At 40.6% G+C, this 17,498-nt stretch overlaps 1 protein-coding gene across 1 annotated transcript; it reads right to left on the bottom strand.

The window, feature by feature from the left end:
- Positions 1-32: 32 nt before the first annotated feature.
- Positions 33-2,695, bottom strand: cldni (claudin i). The gene is made up of 3 exons (XM_015948746.3): positions 2,607-2,695; positions 1,329-1,461; positions 33-1,108 (listed from the first exon to the last, which is right to left on the bottom strand). Exons 2-3 carry the CDS (start codon positions 1,458-1,460, stop codon positions 599-601), a joined length of 642 nt encoding a protein of 213 aa, XP_015804232.3. The 5' UTR covers position 1,461; positions 2,607-2,695; the 3' UTR covers positions 33-598.
- Between the last annotated feature and the right edge of the window lie 14,803 nt (positions 2,696-17,498).

Below are 17,498 nucleotides of genomic sequence, written 5' to 3'. Positions count from 1 at the left end.
TTATTGTTCAAAACAAATAACATGCACATGTGTGTCAGACCCCCACATGTTTATTCATTTGTGCTGATCACCACACAAAATAAAAAAAGAACAAAGTGATGTGACTTGCAGCAGACATTTCCTGAGAAGCTTAGATGTTTCTAAGAAAAAAATCAAGCAAAAGATGAACTGAGAAATTATTACAAATGCAAAATAATTATAAGATAATGTTCATTAATACACGTAAGCTTGACTTTTTAAACTTTAAATGTTGATTTTAGGGTTTACCTTGTTATTTATAAATCCACTTTTCACATCTCCTGTGTTTTTTTTTTACGTATTCCGCCCTTTTTAGAGTGAATTTTGAGGTGAAACATTTACAACATAAAGAGAATCCAACTGTTTTACAGCTGGTGAAGAAGGAATAGCTCACGTTAAACACGTGGCTGAATGTGAATAATTCAAACGTTCAGACTTTGCTTTTGCCTGCCCCAGACCCCGACCGTTAAACATGAAAACAATGATCTGGGCATTTACATGGTGACTTTGGAAACAATCCCTGGTGTCATTTTTACTTTGATCGACGTTCTATCAAACACCAGTCTCTTTCAGGAAGCTTCTACACGTAGTTTTTGTTGGGAGCTGGAGCTGAAGCGCTGTTGCTGTAGTACTTGGTGGTTCCTGCAGAGCTGCTGGATTTGGGCCTGCTGAAGCAGCAGAGCAGACCTCCAGCCAGGAGCAGCAGCACCCCAGAGGCCCAGCCTACATAGATGCATGCTCCCATCTCTCTTTTCCTGGAAGATGCGACCAACGGGTCGTTGAAGTTTCTCACTGTGATATTTGCAGACCAGCTGACCGGGATGATCACCAGGAGCCCGGCCAGCAGCAGGCCCACGCCTGCCGCCAGGCTCAATTTGGACTTAGCGCCTTCATTCTGCACACATGTGGTGAAGTCGGCACCGCAGAACACGACGAGGAGGCTGATGCTGCAAAGCATGATGCTGATGATGGTCATGGCTCGAGCGGCCTGCAGGTCAGAGGACAGATCCAGCAGCGAGTCGTAGTTCTTGCACTGCTGCTGCCCAGTGCTCTGCACCACACACTCCATCCATAGACCCTCCTCTTGGTTCTGCTCACAGAAACACACACAATAAAGACTAGAGTGAGTTTTTCATACATCGTTCACATCATCAAAGGTTTCATTTGTTATTTATTTTCTCCACATGGTTCTTCCAACTCCAGCAAGTGCATATGTTGACTTTATTTATCTATCAGCCATAAAAAATAAAAAATAAAACTTCTGGGATCATCTCATAGGACAGGTGCAGCTCTCTGCTTCAGAACGTTACCTGAGCAGTCAGAATGTTGGAGCCTACGAAGGCCGAGACTTTCCAGAGAGGGACGGTGCAGCACACGATGGTCCCGATCAGTCCCACCACTCCCAGAGCCACGCAGACAATCTGAACTCCTGCGGATCCCATCCTGGAAAACACAAAGCAGGAATCAAACGTGTAAAACAATAAATGTCTCTTCAGTATTTAGTTTATCTTTTGGGTCTGCAAAGATCATGTTTGTTTAGGAAACTGTGTTTTTAATTTTTTGTAATCAGCTGTCTCACTGTTATGTGGGATCCTTAAAATTCTACATCAGATGCATCTGGACTAGTCACTGGACCGAATTAACTGACTTATTATCTTACTGCTGATCTGACGCCCGTGTCTGTTTTGTTTTTGTCATCAGGCGCCAAAACAGAATGATCTTCTACATGTCTTCACAGAAACTGTGGCTCAGGGCTACGTTTACATGTCGTGTTCCAACAGGCCCAACGACCTCGGCCTAGGAATGTAAGGAACACTCCCTCAAACCCCCAGCTGTAGACAGCTCCGTCACCAATATTTTTTTTATTTTCTAACTTTAAAAGTTTTCCATTTTTCAAGTTGTTAACATAAAAATCTTGAAGAACTTCAAAAATATAAATATTCATCTCAGCTTCAAGGTTAGGGTTAGGGTTATATAAAACAACATCTTCAATTATGGCTTAGGCGCATTTTGCTCTGAGGAATGTTTTCAGTTGTTTAAAAATAACAAATAAAAAACTTTTACATTTTTTAAACAATAATATAATATTTTGGATAAACGTTAATATTTTTAGCAGTTTGTTAGCATTAAAAATGTGTTAATTATTATTAAAACTGTTCTTTTCACCAAAACTGTTAAAAAACAATAAAGCAGTGTTATGCTTTATTGTTTATGTATTTAAAGAGGAATTATATTTTTATTCCTGACATTTGAGGCTACTATGATCCAACCCAAAAAACCTTCAGAACAGACTAATGAGGACTAACAGTAGATCTGAACGTATTTTTTGATTTTACTCTAATAAATCTCACATTTATTTTCTAAATAAATCAATACTTACAAAGGTTTATCAGAATCTTGGAAAACAGCACAGAGATTCTGTTTAAATATGTGATTTTTTTCAATTCAAATTGTTATTTTAAATTACATTTTTCTTTGTAATCCTTTATCATCCTTTCATCCGTTATTTTTTAACACTTATGGGTGATTTGCTGCTTTTGAGAGGTCAAGCTTAAAATTTGAAATCAGAAGATTTAATCCAAACCTACCTTTGTTGAAAACTGATGCCTTAGAAGTGGCGTTTGGATCCTTTTGTTCGTTGAATAAGTTGTTTCTGATGCAGAAGTCCTGAACAGCCACACAGAAGAGACACAGGTGTATTTATAGTGGAAGGTCTGGAGGAGGAGGGGCTCAACCAACCAAAGCAATAACTGGGAGGTTTGCACCAGAACCAAGGTGAACTACCGTAAATCCTCTAATACAGGCCCGGGCCTGTATTTGACTCAAGCTCATCAAGCTCCAGGCCTTTATTGGAAGGAGGACCAGAATTAGAGGCAGGCCTCTATTTCTATTTGAGCAAAATGAACTAATGGTTCGCTGGAGTTTTTGACATTTAAAATTGTGCCCACATTTTCAAAGTGAAACACATTTCTTCTAACGACGGTAGTTTCTGCTTCAGCCCTCTCCCCCCTCCCCCTGCGCAGCGGCCGCAAACTCACTGATGCGCCTGCAGCCTCTCGGAGTTCCTGCTGCTCTAAACATTAAAATAATTATTTCATTTTCTGTTCCTCACTTCTGATAACCTTCAATGGTGTCTGTTTGTTGCAACCACCAGGTACAAAAATTAACTTGTTTTTATTTGACTATTTTTCTGTCCTGTCTGTTTATTATCTTCCTGCATCTCCTCTCAGTCCTAAAGAAAAACTGCTACCTGGGTTCATATATATTCACCTCATGAGTTACTTTTGAACTGCAGTTCTTAAAGATCTACCGACCGCAAAAACAGCGGAGTGCTCGCTGCTTGGTGGCCGCATCAGTGATCGGTGCGTCACCAGAGGACAAGGTGATGCGCCCCGCTCCACAGCAGCGAAACACATCAGGCGCAAATAAAAGACAGAAAACATTAAAGGAAATGATCCATGCTTTCGTTCTTTTTTAAACACAGAAACAGTTTTGTTTACCTGTTTGTAGCTACAGTTTCGCCGACGGCTGCCGGCTTCTTCAGGCTGACGCTGATGGTGGCGCGTCACTTCCTTCTCCATTTATCTGCGGGCAGCAGAGGAGGTTGTCGCCCTCTACTGCCCGCTCTCCCCTCTCCGACGATGCAGTCCCATGCGTGGTCCAGCGTGTAAACTCCGTCGTCCCTGTTCATGGTCCCACATCCACGTCTCCTTATCTCGATTACTTCCTTGATCTATCTTTTGTATTTTTGCTGTTCGGTGGTTATGATCCGTGTGCTGTCCCAGTCCATTATATGGTTTTCTCTTAAGCAATGATCTGTTACGGCTGACTTTTTTATTGTACTTTCTGCTTCTTCTTTTGCTGCTCTTGTGTGTTTACGATTTGCCTCTTTCTCACACTCCTTTCTGTGTTCTATTGTCCGTGTATTGAGTTGGCGTCCGGTTTCTCCTATGTATGTTTTATTGCATATTTTGCATGGGATTTCGTAGATGACTCCACATTTTTGTCCAGCTGATATTTTGTCTTTTGGGTGTACTAATCTGTTTCTAACTGTTGTGTATGGCTTTGTTGGTGTGTTTATGTTGTGTTTTTTCATTGTTGCTCTTATTTTTTCCGTTATGCCTCTGATGTATGGTAGGGTTATCACTGGTTTTGGTTCTTGTCTTTCTGGGTTTCTGGTTCTTTTCTTGGGTTGTTCTTTGCTTTCTGTTTTTGTTTGTTGTTTTCCTTTGTTTATTGCCCATGTCGGGTACCTGCAGGTCTTTAAAGCGTGTTGTATGTGTTTGTCCTCTTGTTTACGGTCTCTCTCTTCTGTTATTATGTTTGCTCGGTGATATAATGTTCTGATTACTGACATTTTGTGTATGGTGGGGTGTTCTGATGTCCATAATAAATATTGGTCTGTGTGCGTTGGTTTCCTGTATGTGTTTATGTTTAGGGTCCCGTCGGTCTGCCTGGTGATTTTCATATCCATAAATGCTATGCTGCCTTCTGTTTCTAACTCATAAGTGAATTTTATGTTGCCTGTGTCGTCAATATTGTTTAAGTGTTGTGTTAGTGTTTCTGTTTGACCTTTTGGTATGATTTCCTGTATGTCATCCACGTAGCGTTTCCATAGTTTTATTTTGCAGTTTGGGGGCGCGGTGGCTATGGCTTTTTGCTCTAGGTTTTCCATGAAAAACTCGCACAGGGTGGCTGATAACGGGTTACCCATGGCGAAGCCTTCCAGTTGTTTGTATATTGTGTTATCGTATGTGAAGTAAGTGGAGTTAGCTACCAGTGCTATCAGTTGTGCTATGTCGTCTGCTGTGAGGTTTGTCCTTTTGTGTAAAGTTTTGTCTTGTCTGATTCTGTTAACTACTATGTCTATGGTTTTTTGGGTTGGTGTTTTTGTGAACAGGGATGTGACGTCATGTTAGATGAGTATGTCGTTGTCTTCTATTGTAATTTCCTTTAGTTCTTTTGCCAATTCTATACTATTTTTGCAGTGTTGGTCTGTATTTCCTAATAACGGGCTGATGATTCTGCTGATATCTTTTGCCATGTTGTATGTTGGTGTACCTATGCTGTCAACTATTGGTCTAAGTGGGGTGTTTTGTTTATGTATTTTTGGCGTTCCATATATTCTTGGTGTTATGTTTGCTGTAGGAATCCAGTGTTTGTACATTTTTTCTGTTATTTTGCCTTTTTCGTGCAGTGGCTTCAGTAATTTTTTCATGTTTTTCTTAATGTTTTCTGTTGGATCTTTTTTAAGTATTTCATATGTATTTTTGTCCTCTAGCATCTGTTTCATCTGTTGTTTATATTTTTCTCTGTCCATAACTACTGTGGTTCTTCCTTTATCTGCCGGTAGAATAATTATCTGTTCATTTTTGGATAAGGCTGTCATGGCTGATTGTTCTTCTTTTGTAATATTGCTGTGTTGAATTTGGCTGTTTTTTAATATCCCAACTATGTTATTTCTGAGTTCTGCTTTCTTTCTCTCATCTGTGATCTGTTGACATGCTAGTTCTGTTGCTACAATAAATTCATCATATGGTATTTCTTTTGGTGTGACTGCAAAGTTTAAACCTTTCTTTAATATGCTCTCTTCTGCTTCTGTTAGTTTGTATTGTGAAATGTTACATACCCATGAGTTTGGTGTGGAGTTGCCTTGTATTTCTCCCCTCTTTTTCTTGTTTATGAGTCTGTTTAACTTCTTTATGTGTCTTTCTTTTACTTTTATGAACTCTTTTTCCTGTTTTTCCATCATGTGTCCTTTAATTAGTTCCTCCATTTGTTTATCAATGGCCACCAACAGCGTCAGCCTGAAGAAGCCGGCAGCCGTCGGCGAAACTGTAGCTACAAACAGGTAAACAAAACTGTTTCTATGTTTAAAAAAGAACAAAAGCATGGATTTAGAAAGACACAGCAAGAACACACCTAAGATATTAAAGGAAATGAGCCGACATGAACGATTGCGTGTGTTTTTGAGGTGGCGACACCTGATTTGATAATGTTACTGTGGCCGTGCTCAGGACGCAGATGTCTGGAGCGCGTCAACAATCAGAGCTTTGCATGCGCAAGCTGGTTAATATGAGGTTAGGATGGGGGTGAGGGGAAGGTTAAATTGCAAGAGGGTAAACGTCACAATTTGGTTAAATGTCCGTTTTACGGCGGGTGTCAGTACCGACGCTCTGGCACGGCGCGTTGCCTCCCGACACGCAGGAGCTCGTCACCTGCTGACAGCAGGCTGCTGTCTTTTCCGTGGACTGCATCTTGCCGGTCATTATCACGTGACAGCGACTAGTCGATGACAGGCATAAAAAGTCACTATAGTGAAGTCGACTAGTGACTAGTTCATACAACCCCTATTGCTCCCTAGTGTTCTGCAGCATAATCAGCACGTTCTCTTTGAACTTGATATCAAATTTTCGCCTCCTCTTCGTCTCCGCACGGTTAAAGTCACCCTCGCGGTCTATCACTGGCAAATCAAAAGTGAGACGGATGACACAACCCCCCCCCACCCCCCCCACCCCCGTGGTACTTGCTTATTACCACATTCCACCCGGCCACAATAAAATACCGGCCATTATTCACATCCGCCGACTCCGACACCGGCCAAAATATGATACCCGGCCGTTAGTTGAATACAGGCCAATATTAGAGGATTTACGGTATGTGTTCTTGTGTTTCCCTCTCTTTCCCTTCTATGAATTAGCCATAATTGTGAGGTTTCTTAAGAATTAAAGGTACAGAAAACATCTGCATCAGTAACTGAAACCAAATGTGATCGCGATGATGCTGTTTTGATCCATCATGATGTTCAAGGAGGAAAAAAATAGTGAGTCATCTGGATGGCTGCCAGATTTTCCATCGTCTGAATCCAGCCCCCACAAACAAACATTCCAACTCCTTCCCGTCACATCCACAGCTATGTCTGTTGAAACAAGGATGACGAAGAGAAGAGGCCATCTCAAGGAGGCTGAGAGACTGGGAGGTGTTGCATGAGATAATTAAATGTTTCATGGTTCTTGAGAAGGAAAGAAGATGAAGAAATAAAAAGGAATGCAGCCTTTAGTAGTTGTTGTTTGCGTAATTCTGTGATCTAAATACGACTCTGACACGACTGGAATATAAACACATTCGTTATTTTTATAAAAATACTACAATCACAAGAAGAACAGTTGCATCACAGAGAAAATGTGCTTGAACTTTGCAAATTCATATAATAACTCAACCTGCAGAATAATCAGTACAATGTTTTTAGTCTTCCTTTCTGTAGGGAAAAACATGATGATGATGATGATGATGATATACAATTTCTTATGATTTATTAGGATTGAATTTATTGACTTTCAAAATAAAATATCTTTTTTTCAACATTAGATTTTTAGCATTGTAGCATTGTATCGGTATCAGCCGATGTTAGCCATTTAACATATCGATATCGGTTTAATAAATAAAACTGAGCCGATATTAACAACCAACATTTTTTCCATCTCGTCTCCATTTGTTTGTCTGTTTCACAGGGTGACGGGGGTGATGTGTACCTGTTTAGGCATGTGAACAGTGAATTAAATCATCTCAGAACCGTAAATGTGTGGGTGTGTGTACATAATAACGTAAATTCAGCTTTAATAGCTTTCATTCTATACAAAATCTGCTGATTTTAGAAGCATTAATGTCAGTATATCGATATCGGCAAATATCGGTTATCGGTCATTACAGTGATCTTAATATTGGATATCGGTATCGGCCCAAAAGTTTCATATCAGTGCATCACTAGTCAAAAGTGTAATGGCAGCTGGCAGCTACAATTTACAAAATTGAATCCTGTGTTCTCAGTGACAGTGCAAAAATGCTTTTCAACATAATTTAGCTAAGTTTGCATGTTTATTTGGACCTGTAAATAAAGCATCAACTCAACTTGGTGATTCATCGCTGATGAATGTAATCCAGTCATGCAGTCACTGACAGCTTCTATGACTCACCTCAGCTTAGATCCTCCTGCCCACATGTGTTAATGTTTTAATTAGGATGAACATACCACTTCTGTCGGACCTATTTTTACATAGTGGTAAACACCTGCTTCTGGTGTTGTTATTGAGTTTTTTGGTTCTTGAATTTCCTTAAAACCAGACATGATATGTTGCTTTTTGAGGTCTTTAAGCTCACTTCATGCTGTCAGACAGGTTCTAAACTAATTTAATAAATTGTTTGTAATTTATTATTTGTTATTTGTATTTGTTCTGGTTATCTTCATTCTACTGAAATTAGTCCACGTTCACCCAAAAAAAAAAGCTAAATTTAGGGGGTGAAAATAGTTTTTGCAGCACTGTTTATTTAAATTATTGCCCATGCTCGTTTTTAAATTGCATTTAGTGAAGCTTCCCCATAAAAACTCTCCTACACGTGTTCATCCATACTGGTTTCCTTTACTTAATCTGAGAATAATTTTAAATGTGAAATATTTGCCATTGAAAACAATTAACACTACTCCTCTGCTCACAACTTCCCACAATTATCATTTTCAACTAACATCTCAACTAAAATCTGGCAAGATATCACAGCATCAAATTTGCAGCTTTGCAGAACATTTCAGTCATAAAATCTGTAGCAACAGCCCACCAAAGAAGATAGACTAGCAGGCTCTTCCTTATGATGAGGAAGGAAAATAATAGAATATTTCCATTTATATTGATTACTTCTCCTATATGAACACCTGGGGGCGCAATTTGAATTAGACATCAGGGGTCTCATTTATCAAACATTGCGTAGAATCCTTACTAAAACCGTACTTAAGCTCAGCAAAAAAAAAAGTACTTACGCCAAGAAGGTTTGTGATCTATCAAACATGGAGTACGCACAGCTGCACGCAATCTCCGCTTCATAAATTGGAGACTAACGAGAATGTTTCTCAGCTGCATTTTAGTCACATCCCGCCCTCACCACGCCCACTTACTGCCATAAATAGTCAATGCAAAGTGCCTTGTGGATCTCATGCATACACATAAGCCGGCTGTTGCAGCGCTCCGCCAATGACGATGGCGACCGTAGATCAAGGCAGATCAAGGAAGCGCTATTTCACAGAAGCAGAAGTTGAGGTACCTGTGGGTGAGGTGGAGAAATGAAAGGAAGTGCTTTTGCAAAACAAATAAGAGAAAATCCACACAGTGGCACCAGCGTTGCTGAAGCCGTCAATGTTGTGAATTCTTCAGAGAGATCTGTGGCGGATATAAAAGAAATGGTCCAGCCAGGACTCAATCTCCAGACTCCCAGGTGAAAGTCACTCACACTAACCAGTCACCCAAACAAAGATCTCTCCTGTACAAGTTCCTGGTGGGGGTGGGGGTGGGACTGTGCGACCTGGACAAAGCAGGAAAACGGCCACAGTTTGACTCAGAAAATTAATAGTTCCAGGGTTTAACCCTCCCACTGTCTTCATGGGTGTGACCCCGTGAGGAAAGTTGACCATTGAGCAGGGTTGATGGTTTATCCCTTGGTTCCATGTGGCAGGGGTGAGGAGTGAGCACCACCTCACCCCTGCCATGTGGACCTCAAGGGATAAACCATCAACCCTGCCCAGTGGTTAACTTTCCTCGCGAGGTCACCCATGAAGACAGTGGGAGGGTTAAGTAACAGGATGGTATCACTCTAAAGACAAGGTCTGGAAACAGTTACTGTGTTGAAACAGCTGCCCACCCGCCTGGAGATGCATTAGTTCTGACTGTCCTTACCACAAGAGGTGCAGAAAGACTATGAAAGTTGTTCAGCCAAGCTAAACAATGTTTTGGCAGGAAAGAGTCTCTTCTCCATTTTCAAACACTTGCTGATGCCAGACAAGACCTAAGGAACCACTTGAAGTGTACGCAGCTAAAATAATGAGGCTCCTAGTGTAACGGGGTGACTCGAGCTGGGCGAGAGTTTGGATGTGGCGTGGCTTTTAACCCAAGCGCGGAGTGACTGACGCCGGGTAGAATGGACACGCTGTTTAATCTGGGAGCCGGGTGCGCAGCTGTATGGTGACACAGCTGAACACGACGACTCCTGGTTTGAGGCTGATCTTTAAGAACAGGCAGGATTCTGAGATCTGGCTGGTCTGATCTGAACAGGCTTAGTGTTCTGAGCTGATCTGGTTTGGACTCTAGGTTAGGTTCGGTTAGAACGATGACTGAGTGAGCCGGCGTTGTGCGGCACTTCCTTAAATAGATTTTGGCGGGTGACATGAACCGGAAGCCTGGCGCTGGGGATGTTGGGTAATGGAGTCTGAGCGGCTCTGCGGTGCCCCCCTAGAGGAGGTTGACGGCTGAGAGGGAGGTTGTGTGACACCTAGAGGCTTTAACTAACTATGGTACACCAGCTAGGGAACCTTTTAGGAGATTTGTTGCTGGGCTTGATCCCATTCTTCAGTCAAAATGTCATCAGCATGGTGCTGCTTCAATAGAGGAGGCAAGACAGTAGCCTGTAAATGGGGACGGCTACAAGAGACCTTCAGACTCCTTCCTTTCTACCTGGGCATATGCCTTCTATGACCCTCCACAGCTACAGGGGACCCACTGGCTGCCATGGTGTCTACCACATATGAAAAGAGTCAGTAAGAGGAAGTAATTGAAACAGTTAAACTGTCTAGAGAGGTGAAGACTCTAAAGTTACCTGTGAGCCATCAGGACTATGGCAGGAATTATATAGGACTGCACCTTGTGTCCAGCCGTGTACATGAGCCTACTGAACAGGGCTGGAGTCAACCAAAGAAATGCTTAGTTGACCAAAGTCCACTAGAGTTAGTTTTTCATGCATCGTTCACATCATCAAAGGTCTAATTTGTTATTTATTTTCTCCACATGGTTCTTCCGACTCCAGCAAGTGGATATGTTAACTTTATTTATACATGATACATGTATCAATAATAAAATATCTTCTTAAATAAAAAACTTGATTTAAAAAGCCCACACGCTGTTTTCTTCTGGGATCGTCTCATAGGACAGGTGCAGCTCTCTGCTTCAGAACGTTATCTGAGCAGTCAGAATGTTGGAGCCTACGAAGGCCGAGACTTTCCAGAGAGGGACGGTGCAGCACACGATGGTCCCGATCAGTCCCACCACTCCCAGAGCCACGCAGACAATCTGAACTCCTGAGGATCCCATCCTGGAAAACACAAAGCAGGAATCAAACGTGTAAAACAATAAATGTCTCTTTAGTATTTATTTTTCTTCTGGGTCTGCAAAGATCATGTTTGTTTAGGAAACTGTGTTTTTACTTTTTTGTAATTAGCAGTTCTTCACTGTTATGTGAGATCCTTAAAATTCTACATCAGCAGCATCTGGACTAGTCATTGGACCGAATTAACAGATTTAATATTATCTTACTGCTGATTTGACGCCCGTGTCTGTTTTGTTTTTGCTATCAGGCACCAGAACAGAATGATTTTCTACATGTCTTCACAGAAACTGTGGCTCGGGGCTACATTTTTCTTAAACAGTCGTGTTCCAACAGGCTCAAAGGTCTCTACCTAGGAATGTAAGGACCACTCCCTCAAACACCCAGCCAGAGACAGCTCTGTCATCAATATTTTTTTAATTTTTTTACTTTAAGGGTCTTCCATTTTTCAAGTTGTTGACGTTACAATTATGAAGAATTTCAAAAATATAAATATTCATCTCAGCTTCAAATGGTAAAAAGCCTGCATTTGATATAGCGCATTCTAGAGTCCTGGAACCCCCCAAGGTGCTTTACAACACAATCAGTCATTCACCCATTCACACACTGGTGGGGATGAGCTGTGATGTAGCCACAGCTGCCCTGGGGCGCACCGACAGAGGCGAGGCTGCCGAGCACCGGCGCCACCGGTCCCCCCGACCACCACCAAGCTAACAAAGAAATAAAACAACTTCTTCAAATGTCACTTAGGCGCATTTTGCTCTGAGGAATGTTTTTATTTGTTTGTAGTGTACCAAATGGCCAAATATTTCACCAAAATTACCAGAAGTTAACTATTAACTTACAGGCCAAACTTCTTCATACTGACACAGTGGCGCCGATATGAAATCTATGAACTTGAGCCAATATTCTTAACTTTCTGCATATGTCACGAGTCCTCGAGGCTGCAAGACGCAGGACTTCTGATCTGTCCTCTTTGAATAAAGTCCATCTTCCCTGGCTCATAAATGACTTCAAAACTTCATGTACCGGTAATCATATTTTGTTGAATGAACAGTTTGCTTAAAGTGTGTCCTATACTTTAGATTAATGATTGATGGGTTAACGTGAATATTTTTCCTGTAATGATTTATTTCAGTTCTTAAATAACACCAGATTATAATTTGTTGATTTTAATAATTGAATCTATCAGTTTGAACACAGTAATATCACCATATTATCATTAATGTTAATACATTTTGGCTTCACATAACTGTGTAACATTTTTACTTCCTGCAAAGAAACAACCCCTAAGTGTGTGAAAGAGTGATCTCCTATTTGGGTAACACCTTTAAACTTGTCAAATTCTGATTTGTCTAAATTTGTCAACAGTAGTTAATAAAGGCTAGGTCACTTCCTGATCTAGCCTGTTCTTCGCAGCCTCCCGGTTCGGCCGACTAGGTGAGCAAGCATTTGAAACTGTCCTCTCTTCTGACTCAAAATCAAAGCCTCTCTACAACGCTTGCAAGTGATATCAGATGCAAAATAAATATGCCATCTTCCTGCCGTCACCTGGAAGGTATCTCAGAGCAGACGGTCGTACTTGGGGCTGTACTACGGGTTCCGTTGCCCAGAGGTCCATACCACTGGCAGTTTGTCCATACCAACCTCTTGACCCCTGGATCGCATGAGAGCCTTCAACACAAAGGGTTTGTAGATTCTCACACTGGCGTGGGATGGTTTGTATGAATAATCTATATCTTGTCAAACAATACAGTCAAACTGATTTTACAACCCAGACATCCCAAGATCTCTCAGATACTTAATAAGGTTTTGCTACAAAACATCTAAGCTTACATTTCATGATTTCATTCATGTCTGCCATTTTTGCTTGCACATTTCGCAGTTTGAGATTTGAAAGAGGGCTTCCTCTGGATAGGTTCTCAAGCTAATGTTCCGCAGACTATCCAATTACATTGTACCGCCATCATTGCCATACCACTCACAGTGCCAGCTATGTCACAGATGTCCGTTCTGGCTAGGGTGCAGCCCACTATTGGTGTCCCGGTGACCCTGACTATGACTACTGCATAATGGACATGGAAGTAAACGTAGTGTCAACAGTGACTGGGTTCCCTAACCCTAACCCTTATGAGGTACCTGTGTAGATTGTTAGGTATAGCCGAGACATGCTCATCTCCCTACTATGCTCAGTCAGTTGGCATGGTGGAAAGTCTGAACAGAATTTTAAAAGGCCAATTATAAAAGTACATGGCACAAACAGGTGGGGAACGGGACTAGTTCCTGCCACAAGTAGAACAGGCGTACAACTCCAGCATAAATTGTAGCTAAGGTTTTTCCCTCTTCTGTCTTTGTCATGGGCTGCGTTCTGCGTCTCCCTTATGTGTTGTGTTCTCCATCCCCCTCTAGGATCCCCTTATGTGTCTCCTTGTGTTCCTCATGTGTCTCCTTGTCTGCATCCCTCTCCAGGTTCTTCCTCCAGGTGTCCCCTCAGGTTCTGTGCCCCTTTTGTCCCCAGCCCCCTCCTGTTCTCCCTCCAGGTGTCCCCTCAGGTCCTGTGCTCCTTGTGTTCCCCAGCCCACTCCAGGTTCTGAATGGGATGTGTCCAGAGGGAAGGAAGCCTCCACGCCCAGCAGCCAGGCTCCACCAGCAACCTCCGGGCCCAGCAGCCAGGCTCCACCATCAGCCTCCGGGCCCAGCAGCCAGGCACCACCAGCAGCCTCCAGGCCCAGCAGCCAGGCTCCACCAGCAGCCCCCAGGCCCACCAGCCAGGCTGCACCAGCAGCCTCCAGGCCCACCAGCCAGGCTGCACCAGCAGCCTCCAGGCCCAGCAGCCAGGCTCCACCAGCAGCCTCCAGGCCCAGCAGCCAGGCTCCACCAGCAGCCTCCAGGCCCAGCAGCCAGGCTCCACCAACAGCCTCCAGGCCCAGCAGCCAGGTTCCACCATCACCTCAATACCAGCCACCTGATCCAACCATCAGGCTCAGCCTGGGGCTCCAGGCTCCAGATTCACTGGCAACCAGGACTGAGAGAGAGGTAAGCCTAATACAATGGCCCCTCCTAGAAAAACAGAGAAACTCGAGGAAGATATGGAGGAAATTAAAAAATCATTGAATTTTATGTCAGCTGAGCTGTCTAAGCTAACAGTACAACAGGATCAACTACTATCATTAATGGAAGAGGTCAAGACACTGAAATTCAAGCTTGCAGAAAAGGAAAAGAAGATCATGGTATTGGAACAGAGGGTGGATGAACTGGAGCAGTATACCAGAAGGGATGACTTGGTGATAACTGGTTTGGAAACAAGACATAGGACTTATGCCAGAGTTACTGGAGATGAAAATACTACTGAGGATGCTCCGCAGGAAGAACTCCAGTCACTCCAGCTTCTTGCACAGTAAGAACATTCATATCCAAAGTGATGCAATATCAATCTGTCATACCCTTCCGAGAAAGGCAGACAAATTAAAACCAGTCATCATAGTGCGATTTACCAGTAGGAAGTACAGAAATGAGTTGTTGAGGCAAGCAAAAAAACTGAAAGGTACAAATGTGTACATAAATGAACACCTGACGAAAAAGAATGAAACAATAGCCAAAGAAGCAAGGGTGCTGAGAAAACAGAAAAAAATCACAGCCACGTGGACAAGAAATGGTGTTGTATGAATTAGATAACAAGAAGGTCTAAATGCAAAAATTATCAAAGAGTTGAAAGATCTGGAAGTGTTGCAGGGTAAAAGATGATTTATTATCGCACTGTCTAAGTAATGGATAGTGGAATCAGTTTAACTATGGTTATGGAAGTACAAATGAATTCATAAAGAATAAATGGATTCCCATGAGAAAATATATGAACTTGACAGTAAAATAGACAAAAGTTTCTTTGAGTTAAATATCAATAGTAATTATTATGCAGAAGATCAGCTAAATAGTGGGTTAATTAACAATGATTCATTATCAATCATCCACATAAACAGTAGAAGTTTAGTTTCCAAGATGTCAACAATGAAGGACTATTTAGGTAAATTTAAAAGTAAATTCAAAGTCATTGCCATTACTGAGACTTGGCTTTATGATGAAAGGATGACTGAAGTACAAATAGAAGGGTATGAACTTCATTTTGTAAATAGAATAAATAAAAGGAATGGTGGCGTTGCCCTGTACATTAACAATGATTTAAAATGTAAATTAGATAAGAAAATGACTATGATGGAAGATAATGTTATGGAAATGGTAACAGTGGAAATTATCAATGACACATTGAAAAATAGAATAATCAGTTGTGTATATAGAGCACCTGGTTCTTGCATCAGGTCATTTACAGATAAAATAAATGAGTTTGTGGATCATATTAAAAACAAAACATTGTTTATGTGTGGGGACTTTAACATTAACTTAGAACATCCTGTGGAACTGAGAACATCAAGTGATTTTTTTGATATGATATATAGTTTAGGTTTGGTTCCTTTGATAAACAAACCTACCAGGATCACAACCCAAAGTGCAACAATAATTGATAATATATTCACTAATAGAAAGGAGGACGTTGTTAAAACTGGGATATTGATGACAGATATTAGTGATCATTTACCTATTTTTGTAGTGTCTAAACATCACAATAACAATATCATAAAAAATAATTTTATTAATTATAAAAGAAATAAATCAGTTAAAGCCCTGGAGGACCTAAATAAAGATCTTAAAATGCAGAACTGGGCGGAAGTCTATGTCAGTGATATGAACAATGCATATACATCCTTCATGAAAATACTGCTGAAATCATTTAACAGTAGTTGTAAATTAATTAAAATAACAGGTAAAAGGGACAACCAACCATGGATGACTAATGGAATTAAAAATGCATGTGCAAAGTCTGTATATGAGATTCTTAAAGTTACAAACAAAGGAAGCCGAAGATAGATATTAAAAATATAAAAATAAATTAGTAACAATAATTAGGAAACAGAAGAGTACTATGGTGAGCTATTGAATATGAACAAAGACAACATCAAGACTACATGGGGAATAATAAATAATGTGATTAACAGAGATAATACAAATGCGAGACTCCCAAACTACCTTGTAAAGGACAATAAAGACATTTATGAAGTTAAAGAAATTTCTAATGAATTCAATGATTTTTTTTTATAAATGTAGGAAGGAGTCTGGTGGAAAGCAAACCAATAATTCACGATACAATGAATACAATACCTAGAAATGTCAATAGTATTCTCCTTGACAAAGTAGATCAACAAGAAATACGAAACATTGTAAAAAACTGGGGAAGCAAAAGATCAACTGATTGTGATAATCTGGACATGGTGACTGTAAAAGCTATTATTGAATATGTTATTGAACCATTCACTTACATCTGTAATCTGTCACTATCTACAGGAGTCTTCCCTGATTTAATGAAAATTGCCAAGGTGGTTCCATTACTTAAGAGCGGTGATAAACAGAGTTTCACTAATTACAGGCCAGTGTCACTGCTTCCACAGTTTTCCAAAATATTAGAAAAAGTGTTTGCATTAAGGTTGGACAAATTCATTGACAAAATTTCAATTTTAAATCATGAACAGTATGGCTTTAGGACCAAACATTCAACAGCAATGGCAGTTATGGATTTAGTAGATAAAATTTCATCAGCAAACTATTTCATTAGTGTTTTAATTTACTTTAAAAAGGCATTTGATGTCATTGATCATTCAAGGTTACTTCTTAAATTACACTGTTATGGAATAAGAGGGGTGGTGCATCAATGGGTTAATAGTTATTTACACAATAGAAAACAGTTTGTTCAAATAAATAATGCTAAATCTGAATTAAAATATATTTATTATAGTGTGCCACAAGGGTCAGTCCTCGGACCTAAACTGTTCATATTGTTTATTAATGACCTGGTAAATGTATCTAATTTACTTGGCACAGTTTTATTTGCGGATGATACTACATTGTTTTATTCAGGATTAAATGCACATGAAGTAACTCAAGTGATAAACAGTGAATTGATTAAAGTTAAAAAATGGTTTGATATAAATAGACTGTCACTGAACCTGAACAAAACAAACTTTATACTGTTTAATAATAGAAGAAGCTGTGATGTATCTTTAATGATAGATGGAATGGAAATTCAAAGAGTACAAGAAACCAAATTTCTTGGAGTCATGCTTGATGAGAGTCTCACGTGGAAATCACATGTAGGTTATATAAAGGGGGAAATCGCCAAAGCCATAGGTGTATTATATAGAGTCAAGTTTCTACTAAATTTGTCAGGGTTATTAACATTGTATCACTCACTGATTGAACCATATTTATTTTATTGTTTCGAAATTTGGGGAGCC

The sequence above is a fragment of the Nothobranchius furzeri genome, chromosome 5, assembly GCF_043380555.1.
Source record: "Nothobranchius furzeri strain GRZ-AD chromosome 5, NfurGRZ-RIMD1, whole genome shotgun sequence".
Taxonomy (NCBI): domain Eukaryota; kingdom Metazoa; phylum Chordata; class Actinopteri; order Cyprinodontiformes; family Nothobranchiidae; genus Nothobranchius; species Nothobranchius furzeri.
The sequence above is the reverse complement of the archived record's forward strand: the minus strand, read 5'-3'. Positions and strand labels throughout refer to the sequence as shown.

Coding starts and splice junctions, on each gene's coding strand:
- cldni (XM_015948746.3), bottom strand. CDS start 1,460: ATGGGATCCGCAGGAGTTCAGATTGTCTGCGTGGCTCTGGGAGTGGTG. Junction 1,109..1,328: donor CCAACATTCTGACTGCTCAG/GTAACGTTCTGA, acceptor TTCTGTGAGCAG/AACCAAGAGGAGGGTCTATG.